The 16112-nt window shown below is 43.7% G+C and overlaps 1 protein-coding gene across 2 annotated transcripts in view; it reads right to left on the bottom strand.

Annotated features, from left to right (window-relative positions):
* Positions 1-351: 351 nt before the first annotated feature.
* Positions 352-16112, bottom strand: part of PPM1D (protein phosphatase, Mg2+/Mn2+ dependent 1D) — a 33618-nt gene continuing 17857 nt past the window's right edge. The window contains exons 3-6 of one of the 2 annotated variants that reach the window (XM_068136160.2): positions 13908-14032; positions 6004-6173; positions 5609-5776; positions 352-3333 (exon numbers count right to left, since the gene is read on the bottom strand). In XM_068136160.2, coding sequence (XP_067992261.1) covers positions 2671-3333; positions 5609-5776; positions 6004-6173; positions 13908-14032 — 1126 coding nt within the window. In that variant the 3' untranslated portion in view covers positions 352-2670. Of the gene's footprint in view, positions 3334-5593; positions 5777-6003; positions 6174-13907; positions 14033-16112 lie in introns of both variants that reach the window. The other variant, XM_068136159.2, reaches the window with a different exon arrangement.

Consider the following 16112-nt stretch of genomic DNA (forward strand, 5'->3'; position numbering starts at 1 on the left):
TTGGTGAAATGTCAGCTGAGATGGGCTGGACACGGAATGGATGGGGGAGAGAATGGCAAAGAGAGCAGATGGGTTGCGGGAACAGGGTAGGAGGAAAAGAGGTAGATTGTGGATGAGATGAGAGGATTGTGTGAAGAGGGATATCAGTAAGGTGGGGGTGGTTGGAGAGTGGAGAGAGTTGGCTGAGGACAGAGGTGAGTGGAGGAGTATCGTGGTCAAGGTAGGGCAGGAGCTTGGTGCCATTGGACCTCACCCCTTATAAAGGGAAGAGGAGGAGAACAACTCAACTTCATCCTCTCACACTTAACACAATCAGCGTACAATAAAGGAAAAGGCAATGATAAGCAGAAGTGTTGGCCATTTTGCATTTAATGAACACTCTGTACATCTGTGAATATAAAAGAAATAAAAACAAAAACAGGTCCCAGAAACATTATTCAGGAAATATGTTTCCCCAATAACGAGCACCTTTCCAAAAGATAAAATGCTTGCATCCACTAATTAAGAAGTACAGTCTAGAAGTAGTGCAACACTATTTGTGCCATGTTAAATAAGGATTACAGAGGGAAGACACGTGGATGCAAAAACATTGTTCAGGGGAAAAAAAAAAACAATTCAAAAAGATTTAACTAGTTGGGATGGTCCGATAAATTCACAGCAAGTTTGCCATCATAATATACAAGAGTGCAAGTTTCAGCAGCAAAAACTGAAGACCAACCAACTGCCAATCCCACAATCCCCAACATGGAGTTTTCCTCTGAATTGCATTCCGCTCAATAGGCCAGCACTTGGCACTGTGCTCACCGACATTTTACCTTCTCATTTGGGAGGTATTAAAACACCGGTGACAGGACAGCGTAACAAATTCTTCTGGCAGCAAGTGTTGCATATCAGTGGTGGCAGGAAGTGTCCGAGCTCAAAATAAACAGCACCCCTATCGATTAAAATCCAAATGTTTTTCATAAGAATACAAAAGGAACCGACGTGGAAATTGAGGACACGTGCGTACCATTATACACGAGGTAATCAGTCATATGGTCAGGTAGCTCCGAACAAATGAGCAAAAGGAAATAGCCGAACAAAGGGAGGGAGAAGGGAGAAAATAAGCCAGACTCCTCTGGGAAAGTTGTCATGGAAAAACAAGTACGCTTCCGGTCTCTAGAACCCAATTAAATCAAACCAAATCAATCCACTCGGAAGCACTCTGATGAGGTACCATACTCTTTACAGAGCGTTGGTGCTCCCAAAAAAGTTTTTTGGCAAGGGTAATAGGTGGTTTGCCATTGCCTTCCCAAAAGACCAGCAATTTGTAATTTGGCCAATGGTGCTGGTGATGCCTTGCCTACTCTTCATGAAGGACACAGTGGGATCTTTAGCATCCACCGACGAATGCCGGCAGACAAGAAAGGTATAACGTCCACCGAGGGACGGCACACTGATGCATCACCGTGTCTGTAAAACACCAGGATGAGAATTCACACCTGGGTTCAGAGTTGGGTTTACATACCTCTCGGCTATCTTGCCAGCCCGAGCACACAAAGTATAGTCTAAATATTCTGGCAAAACAGACAATTGATAAGAAATACAAACACTTCGAGGTCACTGGTTATTCAAAAGATCCAGATTAAATCAAAAGTTTATATGGCACTTGAAACAAACATTTAAAGTATTCCGATACAAAAGCTGTTTATTGCCTGGACTGGAGAAAAGGGCAGGCCATCAGGTGACACCATTCCACAAACCCCACCTGTGTATCACATACTATCCTTTCCGACCCCAAACTCATTCACTTACTCCTTCATTCGCTTACTTGGAAAATGCAATTTCCTTGCTCAGTATATGCAAAGCTACGATGTCAAAAAGTGTTCAAACAAATGTCTTCCATATTTCTCCCACAAAATTCAGATGCAGAGGTGCACCTGCTTCCACAAATGTCCGCATTGATGGAAACCTCACCTTCTCAGCTTCACTCCTTCATTCCTCTTTACTCCCACCACTGGAACAAACTCCCTCGCTTTCTTCAATCCCACTCCTCCCTCCAGGTCTTCAAGACCTTGATCTCTTCCACCCCCGTTAATGCACCCCCAGATCCACTTTTTTTGAAATACCTACCTGTGTAGGAAATGTAGTTCTTTCCTGGAAGTTCTAGCAGTGTCCATGTGTTTTATACCCCCCCCCCCTCCCCTTCCCGTGCCTCCTCTCCCTCCCACAGATCTCCCGATGTCCCCGTTCTCTGCTGTTGTACTTGTGTGCTTCCCTCTCTCCCCATCTTGTCTCCTGCTCCCTTTATTGTATGTTTTATGTGTCCGTTTTTTTTTTTCTTTCTGTGATTGATGTTGGCTCTTACTCGAGCCTCAATCTTGTATACAAAAAAACTAAAAAAAAAAAACCTGCACAATGTTTTATATGCACTTGGAAACAAAAAAACTAATCTTCGAGTGAAAATAAAAATCAATATAAAAATACCCGAAGTAATGCAGGTGCAGGTACTTTCTACAGTATTGATTGAGATCAATGAAAAGAAATCCCAGAAGCTATGAGGTGTGTGGTTTTTCCACTGACATTCCAGGATGTTCAAATTGCCAAAATCTCGACACAAAAACAAACAGTAATCTGCATCAATCACACTGTACATGCAGCAATCGTTGCTCGATCAAAAAACAATCAATCTCAAGTACCAATGGATAATCTGTAACTCATCCCACCTCGTGACCTACTCCGTGCATCATGGCCCGGGAAGGCTCCGCGACCTTTAGGCGTCTTCGAGCCAGAGCAGTCGACAAGACTAGGCCTTTTTCTCAACAGCTTGCGTTTGATTGGAACCGAATTTTCCGGTACGGATACCTCTCCACTTTTCTCAAAGTCATTCTTCCTCTTGAGCACCCGATCTGCTCTCGGCCCTGTTGAGCCGGCTTTGTCGACCTTCTGGCCGTGAGGTGAGATGCCATGCATGAAGTCCTCTCTGTCAAGCTGAGAGTTCATCTGCATCATCGATGTCTGGACTGGCGGCTTCGCAGAGGCTCTTGAAGGCCCAGACAATGAACCGGCCAGTAAACCAACAACGTACAATTTCTCTCCATCAAGACTCTCGCCATTCAACGCGCTATCTTCTTGTTCATTCTCTCCACCAACTTCCAAAGGGTGAACACTCACATCCAGCACAGTCTGCAGCGATTTATCCACTTCAGATGGCGAAGGTATGCCGGTGGATCCTTCCAGGTTGTGGGCCGGTGCTTCAGGGATCCTTAAACCTGTGTCCTGTACCCCATTTCCACATAAGAATCGAGGGAGGAAAACTTCATGCACTTCATCTCCACAGTTTCGTCCCAGGTCCTGTGGAAAAAGCCACCCATGAGAAAGGCATGAAATGTACAAAATCTCGACCCAGAAAACTGCGGGGCCAATGCGGTTTTGCAAACAGTGTATGTACAACAATATATTTATTTCATATTTTTTAAATGATGCCACTGCCAACAAGGACAATCAACTGGTTAAGACAAACGGTTCACATTTGGCCGCCTCTTGAAGAGTGTCTGACAAAACCCTTCACTTAACAACTTTACAATAAAAATCAAGTGTATGAGTGGTTGTAATCACTACCCTCTTATATGGGCCAGAATCATAGGTTACGTATCGGAAACATCGGTTAATGTGTTTCAGCCAGAGCAGCCAGGACTGCCTTGATCGATTCTGCGGTGTTTTGCCATCGTCACCCAGTATTTTGTGTATTGTGACTCCCTCAATCTCTCTACCATGGTATGATTAGGCCTGATATGGCTTAAATATTTTAGGACTTCTGTTCATTTGTCCGCACGTTCGTGGGCATGCATTTGGTAGGGGTTAACAGGGTTTATTATTGACTGGCTGGTTACCCAGTAAAGTTAAAAAAGTAAAGCAGCAAGCCACTTTCCGGAGCGAGTCTCCACACGAGATAAAGCCTCTTGCCACGCCTACATTGCTGCCATTGGTTGGACAAATGCATTGATCATCGATGCAAAGTACTAACAAATTGCCACTAATAAAGAATACACCACAAGTAGCCCCCTCCTATATCGCTAGTGACCAAAACTTGTCAACATGGAAAGAGATCGACCAGAAAGGTGGAAAAAATAAACAGTCCCAAACTTGAGTTCGAGAAAACTACACAAAACAAGCTGGCCAATGCTTCACAGTAAGGATGGTGTTCTTTGGGTGATGTGCTATGTTGAGTTTGCACCAAACATAACGTATTGCATTTAGGCCAAAAAGTTCCATCTTGGTTTCAATGGACCAAAAAACTTTTTTCCACAGGGCCTCAGAATCTCAGGAGAGGTTTTTTGCATATCTCAATTAGGACAAGGTGGGCTCTATTTTGAGTAATGGCTTCCTTCTTGCCACCCTACTGTCCAGGCCAAACATTTGGAGTGCTTGGGACATTGTTGTCACATGCACACAATGACCAGTATTTGCCATAAAGGCCTGTAGCTCTTTCAAAGTTGCCATTGGCCTCTTGGGGGCCTCTCTGATCAGTTTCCTCCTTGCTTGGTCATCCAGTTTAGAGGGACAGCCTCATCTAGGCAGGGTCTTGGTGGTACCATGCACCTTCCTCTTCTCAATGATTGTCTTGACTGTGCTCCAAGGCTTTTGAAATATTTTTATACCCATCCCCTGATCTGTGCCTTTCCACAACTTTATCCCGGAAGTCTTTTGAAAGCTCCTTGGTGTTAATGGTTGAGTCGTTGCTGTGAAATGCACTACCCAGAAGAGAAAACCAACAGCAACAGCTGATTTTATTCTGAAAATAATGGGAATCACTACAATTTAACACAGGTGGAAGCCATTTAACTTGGTGTGTGATTTGAAGGCGATTGGTTACACCTGAGGTAATTTACAATTGCTATTATAAGAGGGGTGGACACTTATCCAACCAAGATATTCTTGTTTTATATTTTTAATTCACTTTCTGAAATTTGTAGAATATGCTTTTCACTTGGAAGATGTGGGTTACGATCTGTAAATAAAGATAGAAAAAGTGATTTCATCCAATTTAATTCCAGGCTATAAGGCAACAAAAGGTTTTTTAAAAATTGAAAGGGGGTATAGACCTTTTGAAAGGGGTTTTTCAATGTCTTCCACCGACTCCTCTTCAGTCGAGCTCCCCCTACTCTGCTCTGTCTGTGCTCCATCCCCCAAAATTCCTTCAAGACGCACAAGATCTGCCATCAACCCTCTTCTGGTGAAATTGCCAAAATAAAGACTCTGCTCATCTTCACTTTCATTCTTCTTCTTCCCCACCTTTGGAACAAACTCCCACACTCTTCAATCCCACTCTTCCCTCCAGTTATTCAAAACAGCTGTTCACCGCCATCTCTTATCTTCCCCCATCCAAAACCTTGATCTTTTCTACCCCCATTAATACACCCCAAATCCACCTTTTTCAAATTCCGACTTCTTTTCAAATTGCTTGTATATATAATAAATATATAATGCTTCCAATGCTCTTAGTCTCAGAAGGGTTTAAACCCTCAAATATTTGACTTTAAAATGGGCAAACATTGAGGCAGAAAAGCAAAAATCCATGAAATAGAGGTTACTCCAGGATGCAAGGTAGTACATGCTTCACACCAACCCATGTGGGAGGCGTGTGCAGAAGCACACTCGATCTGCAGATCGGTGCAGTGCTGGGTGGCAACAGCTGTATGACCACAGCACTGGTATTATCGGCCCGCAAACACCTCTGCTTCCAGCGGTCGATGGCTTTCGACACGAGCAATGCTGCAGAGTGCATATCACCACCCTGGCACAAAAAAGTAAAATCAGGACGTTTTCCTTCACTCCATCTCTATTAGTCACCAGTGTGGAGATTGCTCAGATGGGTGCACGCACACACACACCAACCAACGGTTTAGAGGTCCATCTACAAGATGCCATCGTGAGCACGAGTAGAACATACAGCAAAGTCTAGCAATGCTCAGTGGTTGCAAAGCAAACTGCTGTACCTCGTACGCTGCAGGCATTTCTTACCAGCTCTTGACATGCTAATATAGCATCTCGGGGGGACATGACGTTCCATACTCCATCGCTGGCCAAAATGACGCACGTGTGCTTTTGGGGGTCGATCTCATGCACGCTCACATCGGGCTCCGGTGAGACGACAAATGCACTGCGTTCAAAGTCATAACTCCACAAATCACCTGGAAAAGAAAGGACACTTTTCCTGTGCATTTTTAATTGTTTGTTGCAAAATTGTTTCACTTCATAGTTGTGGTACTTACAACTCGATGCAACATCCTACTCAAAAAGACAAGATTCAATGTTATTGTATGTATTTTTAAAAAAAAGAAAAAAAAGAAAGAAGATTTTCGGCATTTTTTCAGCCTTTTTAGATGAAGTGCAGTTTCACTTTATAAGTGCATAAACAGACAATCCTCACTATACGACTCCCGGTTAACGCATTTTCGCAGATCGGCTTTTTTTTCTTTTCTGTCACCGCATTGAAAGGGGTAGCATGCTCTCATGGATGACGGAAGGTCATTATTCCATCGTAAAGCGAAGGGTATCCAGACTATAATTCACAGGTGTGTGTGTGTGTGTGTGTGTATGTGTATGTGTATGTGTGTGTGTGTGTGTGTGTGTGTGTGTGTGTGTGTGTGTGTGTGTGTGTGTGTGTGTGTGTGTGTGTGTGTGTGTGTGTGTGTGTGTGTGTGTGTGTGTGTGTGTGTGTGTTTCTGCATCAGAGCGGCAACCTATCCAGGATTACTCCTCAGCCAATGAAACTGCCTCAGGAGCCCGATTCACCCATGGCGTGAAAGGAATGGTGTCGATGAGTTTGTCACGCTACTCGTTCAGTTCTGGCCCATTACATCCAGACTTGTTACATAGGATCAGCACGACTCCAATTAGTGCATCGGGATGTGGTTGTTGTGTTGCCCCAGTCAGTTCTGGTCGAACAGACCAGTGGTACAGAGATAGCCGATTTATCTCAAAGGAACGACCCAGATATCCCTCACATCCAAGATTTTGTGCTCTTGCCTCCATGAAACCAGGACCGTGCAGTCTTCCACGATATGTTTTATTGTTTGTGGAGCGGCCTCGCAGTGGAAGCAGGTGTCGTCAGTGGTGTAGTCGAGTATGTTTGTCGTGTAAAAGTTGTGGATGGTGTCCACAGCAAAAGGTGAGCATAAGGGGTTTTTAATCTATGCTGGTGGTCTTCAGGGGTGGAGGTTTGGGGCTTAGGGGGATGCAAATTCTCTATGGAAATGTGTATTGTGTAGCACCGCTCCAAGTGGGAGAAGGTATTACAAGTCCCACCCTTTACAAAACTGTATTCCCACCCCCACGTTTTCCAGTGCAGTGAGGTGTTTCGAATTGCACAGCGAGAGCTATTTTGGATTACGTTTGAATAAGAATAACAAAACAACACCCCTCCCCCCTCGCTGCTCACATATGGAGTGGGTGCTTCGAGTGAATACAATAATCCCAACCCCTCCAACATCATTTCCTCTCCAATAATTGGTTAGTACTGTACAGTCGGACCTCAGCATTTGCAATCCCAACATTCGCGGGTTCCGCGTATTTGCGGCGCATAACGTGTGACCTGCTTCTACATTCGCGCCTCGTGTATTCGTGATAACTTCTTCTTCTTTAACACATCAGGGCTGGTCCTGTATCTATCGCCGCTGATATCAATTCAGCCTGGGAATTCTTCTACAGAAGCTTGCTCTCTCTTATGCACAGATTCATCCGATCTCTTCAGTTATCTAACCCATCCTCCCGCTCTTTGTTCTCTGAATCCTGTGGTGAGGCAAAAAAAAAAAAACCACCTTCAGAGGCCATTTTTTCCCCGCAAGCGGGGGTTGGCCTTTTTCGGGAACTGTGGTTGTTGTTGTTTTTTCGGTCCCCTTTTTGAAGCAATGTTTTACGGCCGGATGCCCTTCCTGACGCCAACCCTTTTTGCCGCCTTTAACGACAAGCAGGGAATTACCAGTGAACTGGTACTCAATTTGCCGACCTCGGAAGGATGACAGGCTGAGTCAACCCCCCTGGCGTTAATTCAGCGATCGACCAGGATTCGAACCCAGGATCCTTGGTTATCCTAAGCCGGCACCCTAGCCGCTAGCCCAACACCAGGGTTGTGGTGAGGCAGTTGCTTTAAAACAACTTGCATTCTCCTTGAAGGCAAAACCAACTGAAGACGACCTCAGATCATTCCACAAAGGCCGCAGCATGTGTATCTGCTCGAGAGAAGCAGAAAAAAAACAACATCTGTCCAATCGCAACAATGAACTTTCAAGCTCGTCTCCCTCTAAAACCTGGTGGTGCCTTGTCAAGATTTGCACCCTCTACCCTCTCCATGCTTTGTCAACCTCAGGTATCTGCAGGACGCACGCGGTCCACCAGCAACCCTCTCCTAGTGGTGAAACCGCCTAAATCCAGAACCACTGCTCACCACTCATTTATTCCTCTTTTTTTCGTGCCTGTGGAATCACCTTCCATACTCTCTTCAATCTCATTCGTCCCTCCATGTCTACAAGACATCTGTTCACCACCATCTCAGGTCACCCCCATCCAAATTCATGCTATTTTTTTTTTTTTTTTCTTTACACCTGTTCTTTACACCACCCCCACCCTCTTAAACATTTTGCTTATGTATCCATCTTGTCCACCCTTTGCTTTCTCCCTTACCCCTCATCGTTAACTACATCCCTTTTTTGGCCATCTCCATCTATTTTCTCCCTTCACCCTTCTGTTGGCGATTCCCTGTTCTCCTCTTGTTCCTTTTGTTGTGTTGTGTCATGATTTGTGTTGTGTCATAGCTCTTCCATGAGCCTAGACAATGTAGAAAAAAAAAAGTAATTTTTTTTTTTACCCCATTCAAACAATACCCCCACAATTTGTGGATACAACATTCGTGCCATTCTCCAGGAATGTATCCCCCGCAAATGTCGGGGTGCGATTTACTAAACTTTTTTTTTTTTTTTTTTTTTTTCTTGACGCATGTATCATGGGTATTCATTTAATTATATACACACTACCGATCAAAAGTTTTAGAACACCTCAATTTTTCCAGTTTTTATTGAAATCTACGCAGTTTTATGTCTCAATGTTCTCTGAAATTAAGCATAGAACAAATAAACAATTGGAGATAAAAAAGAAATCATAGAATCATTTTGTTTAACAAAATTTAATTTAAATTTTGACTCAGCAAAGTCGCCACCTTTTGCAGATATAACCGCCGAACACACTCGTGGCATTCTTTCTACAATGGAAATCAAATATTGTTCGGGAAGTTCTTCCCAACACGGTTGCAGAAGTTCCCACAAATGTGTTGCACTTGTAGGTTGCTTTGCTTTCACCCTTCTGTCCAGTTCATCCCAAACCAGCTCGATGGAGTTCAAGTCTGGAGACTGTGCTGGCCATTCCATGATTTGAAGCCTACCGTCTTGTTCTTTTCCTCAAAGGTAGTTTTGACAGAGCCTGGAGGTGTGTTTAGGGTCATTATCTTGCTGCAGGATGAACCCCTGACCAACGAGGCGTATACCAGGGGGTATTGCATGGCGCTGCAAAATGCTGTGGTAGCCCTTTTGGTTCAGGGTGCCAGTCACTCTGTGCAAGTCGCCGACTCTGGACCCAGCAAAAGAGCCCCAGACCATCACGCTTCCTCCTCCATGTTTGACAGTTGGTGTCACATACTGAGGAACCATCCTTTCACCAACTCAACGGCGTACAAAAACACTGCTGCAAAAGATTTCTAATTTTGATTCATTGGTCCATAAGACCTTCTTTCAGTCTTCAGTAGTTCACTGGCAGTGCTTCATGGCCCAGGGAAGCCTCTTTTTCTTATTTTGCCATCTTAGCAATGGCTTTCTTACTGCCACTCGACCTGTCAAACCTGCAGCTCAAAGTCTTCTCTTCACAGTTGAAACTGAGACTTGCTTACTTCGAATAGTGTTAAGCTGTGCTTGAAGCTGTTGTCCTGTGAGCCGCCCATCACGCAAGCTCTTGACTCTCAGAAACGTGTCTTCTGATTCTGTTGTGGCTTTGGGTCTGCCAGACCTCTTCCTATCAGAGTTTCCTCTTTTTCCAATATACTACTTCCTGCAGTGCAATATTGTCCAAATAATGCTTCAGAGGGTGTAATAAGTCTGTTCCAAAACTGCTTTTATACAGACAGGGGGGTTTGTAATCAAGTAATCAGCAGAGGTAGGGACACCTGTAGGAATTGTTTGCATCAACTTTCAAGGCCGAATTTACTTACATTGCTGCAGAACAGCTGTAAGATGTTAACCCATTCCTTGTTCCCTGAAGAAGGCCTTTTTTAACAATATAACTGTGCAATTTACATTATTTTCCCGTTTTTGCTAACCTAAACTTCTTCTTTTTTTAACCTCGAGCAGTTTACTGCTTACCTTTGTACCATTTCAGGTTATGCACTGGACATTAAACTGTGTGAATTTCAATAAAAACGGGAAAAATTGAGGTGTTCTAAAACATTTGACCGGTAGTGTATATTCAATTATACATACACACATGTAAGCCTGGTGTTGGCTTAGAGGTTAGGGTGCTGGCTTGGGATCCCAGGATCCTGGGTTCGAATCCCGGTCGATCGCTGAATTAACGCCAGGGGGGTTGACTGAGCCTGTCATCCTTCTGAGGTCGGCAAATTGAGTACCAGCTCACTGGTAATTCCCTGTGTTGCAAGAGGCGATCAACAGGGTTGGCGGCAGGAAGGGCATCCAGCTGTAAAACATTGCTTCAAAAAGGCCAACCCCTGCTCTGTCGGGAAAAATGACCTCTAAAGGTGGTTCTTTTTCTTCTTTATACATACACACATATGATGGGTACATATCTGCATTGATTTACCAACTTCTTGTCTTTTGTACCCTGTTAGATTCGGTTGTGTAAGGTGTCCAAACATCCCCCCCCACAAAGAATGCATCTACGATTTATAATAGCATCTATGGGAAAATCTTACACATTGTTAGGGTTTTGGCACAAGCGGAGCGAGGGGGTGGGGCGGGGCAAGGTGGCGGCCACCCCAAGTGGCACTTTTGGTCGGCCAAACACCGCCCGGAGACACGTTTTTTTGAATAAAACGTTTTTAGCAAATGAACTTTTAAAGTAGTCGGAACTGCTGTTAAGCTCAATTCTGCAGTTTCAATTTTGAAAACCGGTTCAGATCAAGAGTTTGTAGAGTGTATCACATTTTAGTTTTTAACATTGTGCGGAAATTAAATAAAGGTAGGAACACCGCCCAGTGAAGTCCGGAGAGTTGTACGAGGGTGGAAGGAAGAGTGGGAAGGGGAAGGAGGGATTAAAGGGGAGTTGTATTAGGGTGGAGGGAGGAGTGGGAGGGGGGGGAGGGTGAAGGGAGGGTGAAGGGAGAGTTGATGAGGGTGGAGTGGTGGGTTGGGGGCGGGGGGCAGGAGGATGTCGGTCCATGTACATAGAGTCCCGACATGACAATGTTCGTGCCTTTATTTTATTTCTGCACAATGTTTTAAAACGAAAATGCAATGCATTCCACAAGCTCATAATCTGAACCGATTTTCAAAATTAAACTGCAGAATTGAGCTAAACAGCTCCAACTGCTAAACCAGAAATCTGAAAATGCAAAGCCTGTCCACGTCCGTTTGCATTCAGACATCTTCTTCTGCTTCTTCTTCTTCTTCCATATGCTCAAAATAACGAAAACAGTTAATAAAATATAAAATGAAAATTGACAATTTTATACAGCCTTGACCTTTCAGCTTTAGATCTAAAAAAAACAATCTGCTTCTAGCTTTTGATTGGTGAACAAATTAATTGACCCAATATGCAAATTCTTAAAATTTCAGGTCAATCGCATGAAAATTGATGATTTGTGATGCTGACCTTTGACCTTTTGACAAAATTAATAAGTTGCCTTCTCAATATTCTCATAATAAAGCTTTGTTGAAAATATGACAAAAGCTCAAATGTTAAAAAGGTTACAGCCCTGACAAGCACACACGCGGACACACGCACTTCAGACTTATGGGAAGTTACGAGGGACGGCTATTTGACATCTCGTCCCGAGCGTCATTTTTCCTCGATACACCACTGGGTTTTGGCTCCTATGGGATAAAAGATAGATACGCTCAGTTTAAACCTAGTTATGTCAGAGTATATAGTTTAATTAAGTGCCTGTAGTCGATGTGAGCAGATGTGTTTTTCGAGTGTGAAGGTAGATATCTGATGTTCTTTTCTGCGTCTACACTCTGCATCCATTTGCTACACCGCAAAGCACACAGAACAAGCTGCTCAGCAGTCGGCCATTCCCTGCCCTCAGCGCAGCAGCCTTGCCTTCCATCCAAAACCACCTCAAACTCGCACCAGGTGTCCATATCTATCATAATTAGTGGTGACATCCTACCAAAACTATTTCCTGGCAACGCTCCCCGCACCACCTCGGAGAGCCAATCCAGAGTTACTGAGGGGATTGTGATTAGAATGCACCAGTCATGGGTGAAGGAGAAGGTCTTTCCCGAGCCAGGATTCACCCAATGGGAGAGGTGGGTAGGGGGTAGGAGTAAAGAGGGGGGTATGGGGAGATATGCCCACAATAAAAGGGGCAGCACATGTTTCCTTTGTCTGCTTTGGCCTCGAGTTGGCTGTCCAGTCTGATCGGGTCAAAATACATCACAGGTCAGTAGTTTAATTAACAGACTAATAAACGTGCAGATTCTAATGGTTTTCCATATAGACTAGCCGAAACCCGTGGAACATCCACGGAAGGGAGGATGTGGTGTATGGATAGAGTGTACCATTATGGATGGCATAGGGGATTTGCTTGTCCGAGTAAGAGTTAGGAAGAAAGATGAGAATGAAGAGTGCATATATGAACAACGATCGCCGACACCGGCACAAATGCATGCTCTGGATTGTCCACTCAGTGGACGGCTTGCTTCGCCTTCGCCCAGCAGACGCCAATACGATGGCGTCGTAAGATGGCGTCGTATCGGCAGTTAATCGGATGATTTTGGGCCCAAACGTCGGCTAATTCAGATTTTTCGAGTATGTCTGTACGTGATAAACAAAGAGCGCGGTTCGTAGATCGTAAATCCATTAGTGCCGTGGGCATCGGGTCACTGGGTGCGGCGTAAAAGGGATAACAAAGTCGAGTCCTTACGCTATTATTATATAGATAGAGACGGCCAGTTGTTTAAGAGAAATTGGGGGAAGGGGGAGGTACATAGTACACTCAGCTTCAGAGCTGGAAACACGTGTTCTTTGCTTCTCGGAGCTGGATTCTGAACATGTCTGTTGAAAGTTGATGTCCTTGTCCCCTTTATTGGCTCGAGCTCATCAGTCACCTGATTTGGTATGGTACAGGATTGTACAAGACGTTTTTATACTCTTCTGATTTGCGAATCTATTGTATAGGCTCCAGGATGCGATTAGTAGATCAGCTTTGTTTTCATTGGCTATTTTCTTTGCAGTTCTATCCCAATATCTCCACTTTGAAACAATTTTTGCCCAACTCACATTTGAAAAAGCTGTTATTTCACCCATTTCATGAGGAATCACGTGGCATGCATGCTGCTGCCCCCTTTGAGGATGGCAAGATAATTCTCAAACAATTTTCACAAGTAAATGTCAGATTAGTTTGTGTTAATTATGCACAAACCTGGGAGCATTTGTGATTTCAGTCGAGAAAACAAGGTATTTGTGGGGAAAATAAGTTGCCCCACCAAATTGAAACTGAATAATTAACGGCAAATATTGGCCCAGTCTACGAGGATGGAAGACAGATGCACAACAGGAGCAAGCAGAAAGGTGCACAGGTGTTACAACCGGTTAACTCTTCAAAAGATTAAATAAACATTTAAAAAAAAAAATGTAATGACAAGGCTGATGTAAACGAGGTGATCGAAGGCTAATGTGGCAAAAATGTAGTTCAGGCCTACCAAGTGCACGGGTAACCGCGAGGAAGGGTACATGGTCGATGGTAGTGCTGCGTCGCACTGGGCCACAGTGTGACAAGCGCGGACGTTTCCAAACGACTCGTTCAACACCGGCTTTGTTCACCACACTACACCACACCACACCACACCACAAAAAAAGATGGGACAAAGGTATTGATCAATCTCCTGCTAGCTCATGAAAATCTGAGTTTGCAAAATACATTTTATGCACAACAAAGAAAACAAGTGTGTAACCGTTTTGCTATATACAGTCATCCACTCATGAAAAATGCAAAATGGCAAGATGGAGATTAGAATGGTGTGTGGTGAGGGGTTAGGAAGGTTGGAAGGGGGGGGGGGGGTGCTGGAGGGGTGGGGGTTGAAGAGGTCTTCCATACCACCGTTATTGCCAAATAAATATGCATATGGTCCATGCATAGTATAATGCAGTCTTAAAAGATCAAGTTAGTGATTCTGAGTTTGCTTTCCTTTAAAAACATTTTACCAAATATTTTCACCCATTGCTCCCAGACATCAAGCTCTGTCCCAGAGTCCTAAACCCAAACCCTGACAGCATTGCACATATCTAACCTTCCAAGGGTCGTGCGCTCGCTATGCCCTACCACGATAGTTTTCTTCAATAGCCATGGCCATTGTACATGAAGCGATACAATGAAAAAAAAACTTTTGTTCCTTCAAATTGGACTTGTCTTGATGATAAAGTACTTACGAGCCCTGCCTAACCCCATTTAAATACTTAAATATACCTCACTCATGTATATTTTGTGGACGATTCAAAAGGGTGTACACTTGCTTTTCAGCCGATTTGTGTGGGTTCGATTCCCGATTTCACTACAAACCGTCAGATTGGCACTGCACCACAAAGTGTGCCGTTCCTCAGATGACCGTCATGCCCGGCGTCCCACCTGCTGGCATTAGCTGGTGCCCATTAAAGTTCCCACTGCGTCTGAAGAGCAGGCGAATCATCTCTTCCAATTACAAATTCCAGCCCAAATGTGCAGAGGGCACTGCAGCAGCTGCGCAACTTCAACTTTACCACGAGGCAACGAGCACAATAAGTAAATTCACTAAATAAGGCTCAGGTGGGAAGGCCAACTCTTGCTTTTATCACCTTCTGCAGTCGGTCGGTTTCAATAAAACAAAAAAACCCAATAATCACTCATGACTTAAAAAACTAGATGGTATTTATAAAATACTTACCCTGCGCAGTCAACTTGGTGCGAGCCAACACTTGTTTTTGAAGGTTGTTTTTTTTTTTGATCCAATATGGCTGCCAGACCCCATAAGTGAAGACATCATAAATTTATATTCTCCAAATAATTGTTGCATAGATCACGCTCAATAAATTTAAAACTGATCAGACTAAGCGTTGTCCCTGTCGAATTACGACGTCATAATTATGGCACCAATAACGTCATCATTAACATATCTAATTCCCCAAGGGGAGTACTTGACAATGAGCCATGTTTCAATTTTTCCCATGGTGCGGTTTTGGAGATAGAGGTGCAACTTTTTTCGGTTTTGCAAGATGGTGTCTTTACCGCTGAACTATGACGTCATAATTATCATTAAAATATTCTACAAGAGGAGGCGTTCCTATGGTGAAAATTGCGTCAATCGGTCCAAGAATTGTAGAGAAAAAAAAAATCATACTGATCGAATGAAGCGTTGTACTTGCTGAATTATGACGTCATTATTACGGTACTGATGACATCATTAAAATATGTTATTCCCCAAGGGGAGTGCTTGACATCGAGCCATATTTAAATATTTTTTTTCCATGGAGTGGTTTCGGAGAAAAAGAGGTGCAACTTCTTTCGATTTCTCGAAGATGGCGCCTGTACCACGTGGCCAATGATGTCATAATTATCATTAGAACAATTCCACAGGAGGAGCCACTCATATTCTGAAAATTTAGTGTTCATCAGACTAACACTTGCAGAGGAATTTTTTTTTTTAAAATACTGATCAGATCGTGTTATACTTGTCGAATTATGACGTCATAATGGAGGCACCTATGACATCATTAACATATCTTATTCCCCATGGGGTGTACTTGACAATGAGCCATGTTAAAAAAAAAAAAAAAATTCCCATCGAGTGGTTTGGGAGATAGTGTAGCGTTTTTTCCAAGATGGCGTCCGTACCACGTGACCTATGACGTCATAATTATCAGCAAAAAAAGTA

This window comes from Myxine glutinosa, chromosome 14 (assembly GCF_964187855.1).
Source record: "Myxine glutinosa chromosome 14, kmMyxGlut1.1, whole genome shotgun sequence".
In the NCBI taxonomy this organism is placed as follows: domain Eukaryota; kingdom Metazoa; phylum Chordata; class Myxini; order Myxiniformes; family Myxinidae; genus Myxine; species Myxine glutinosa.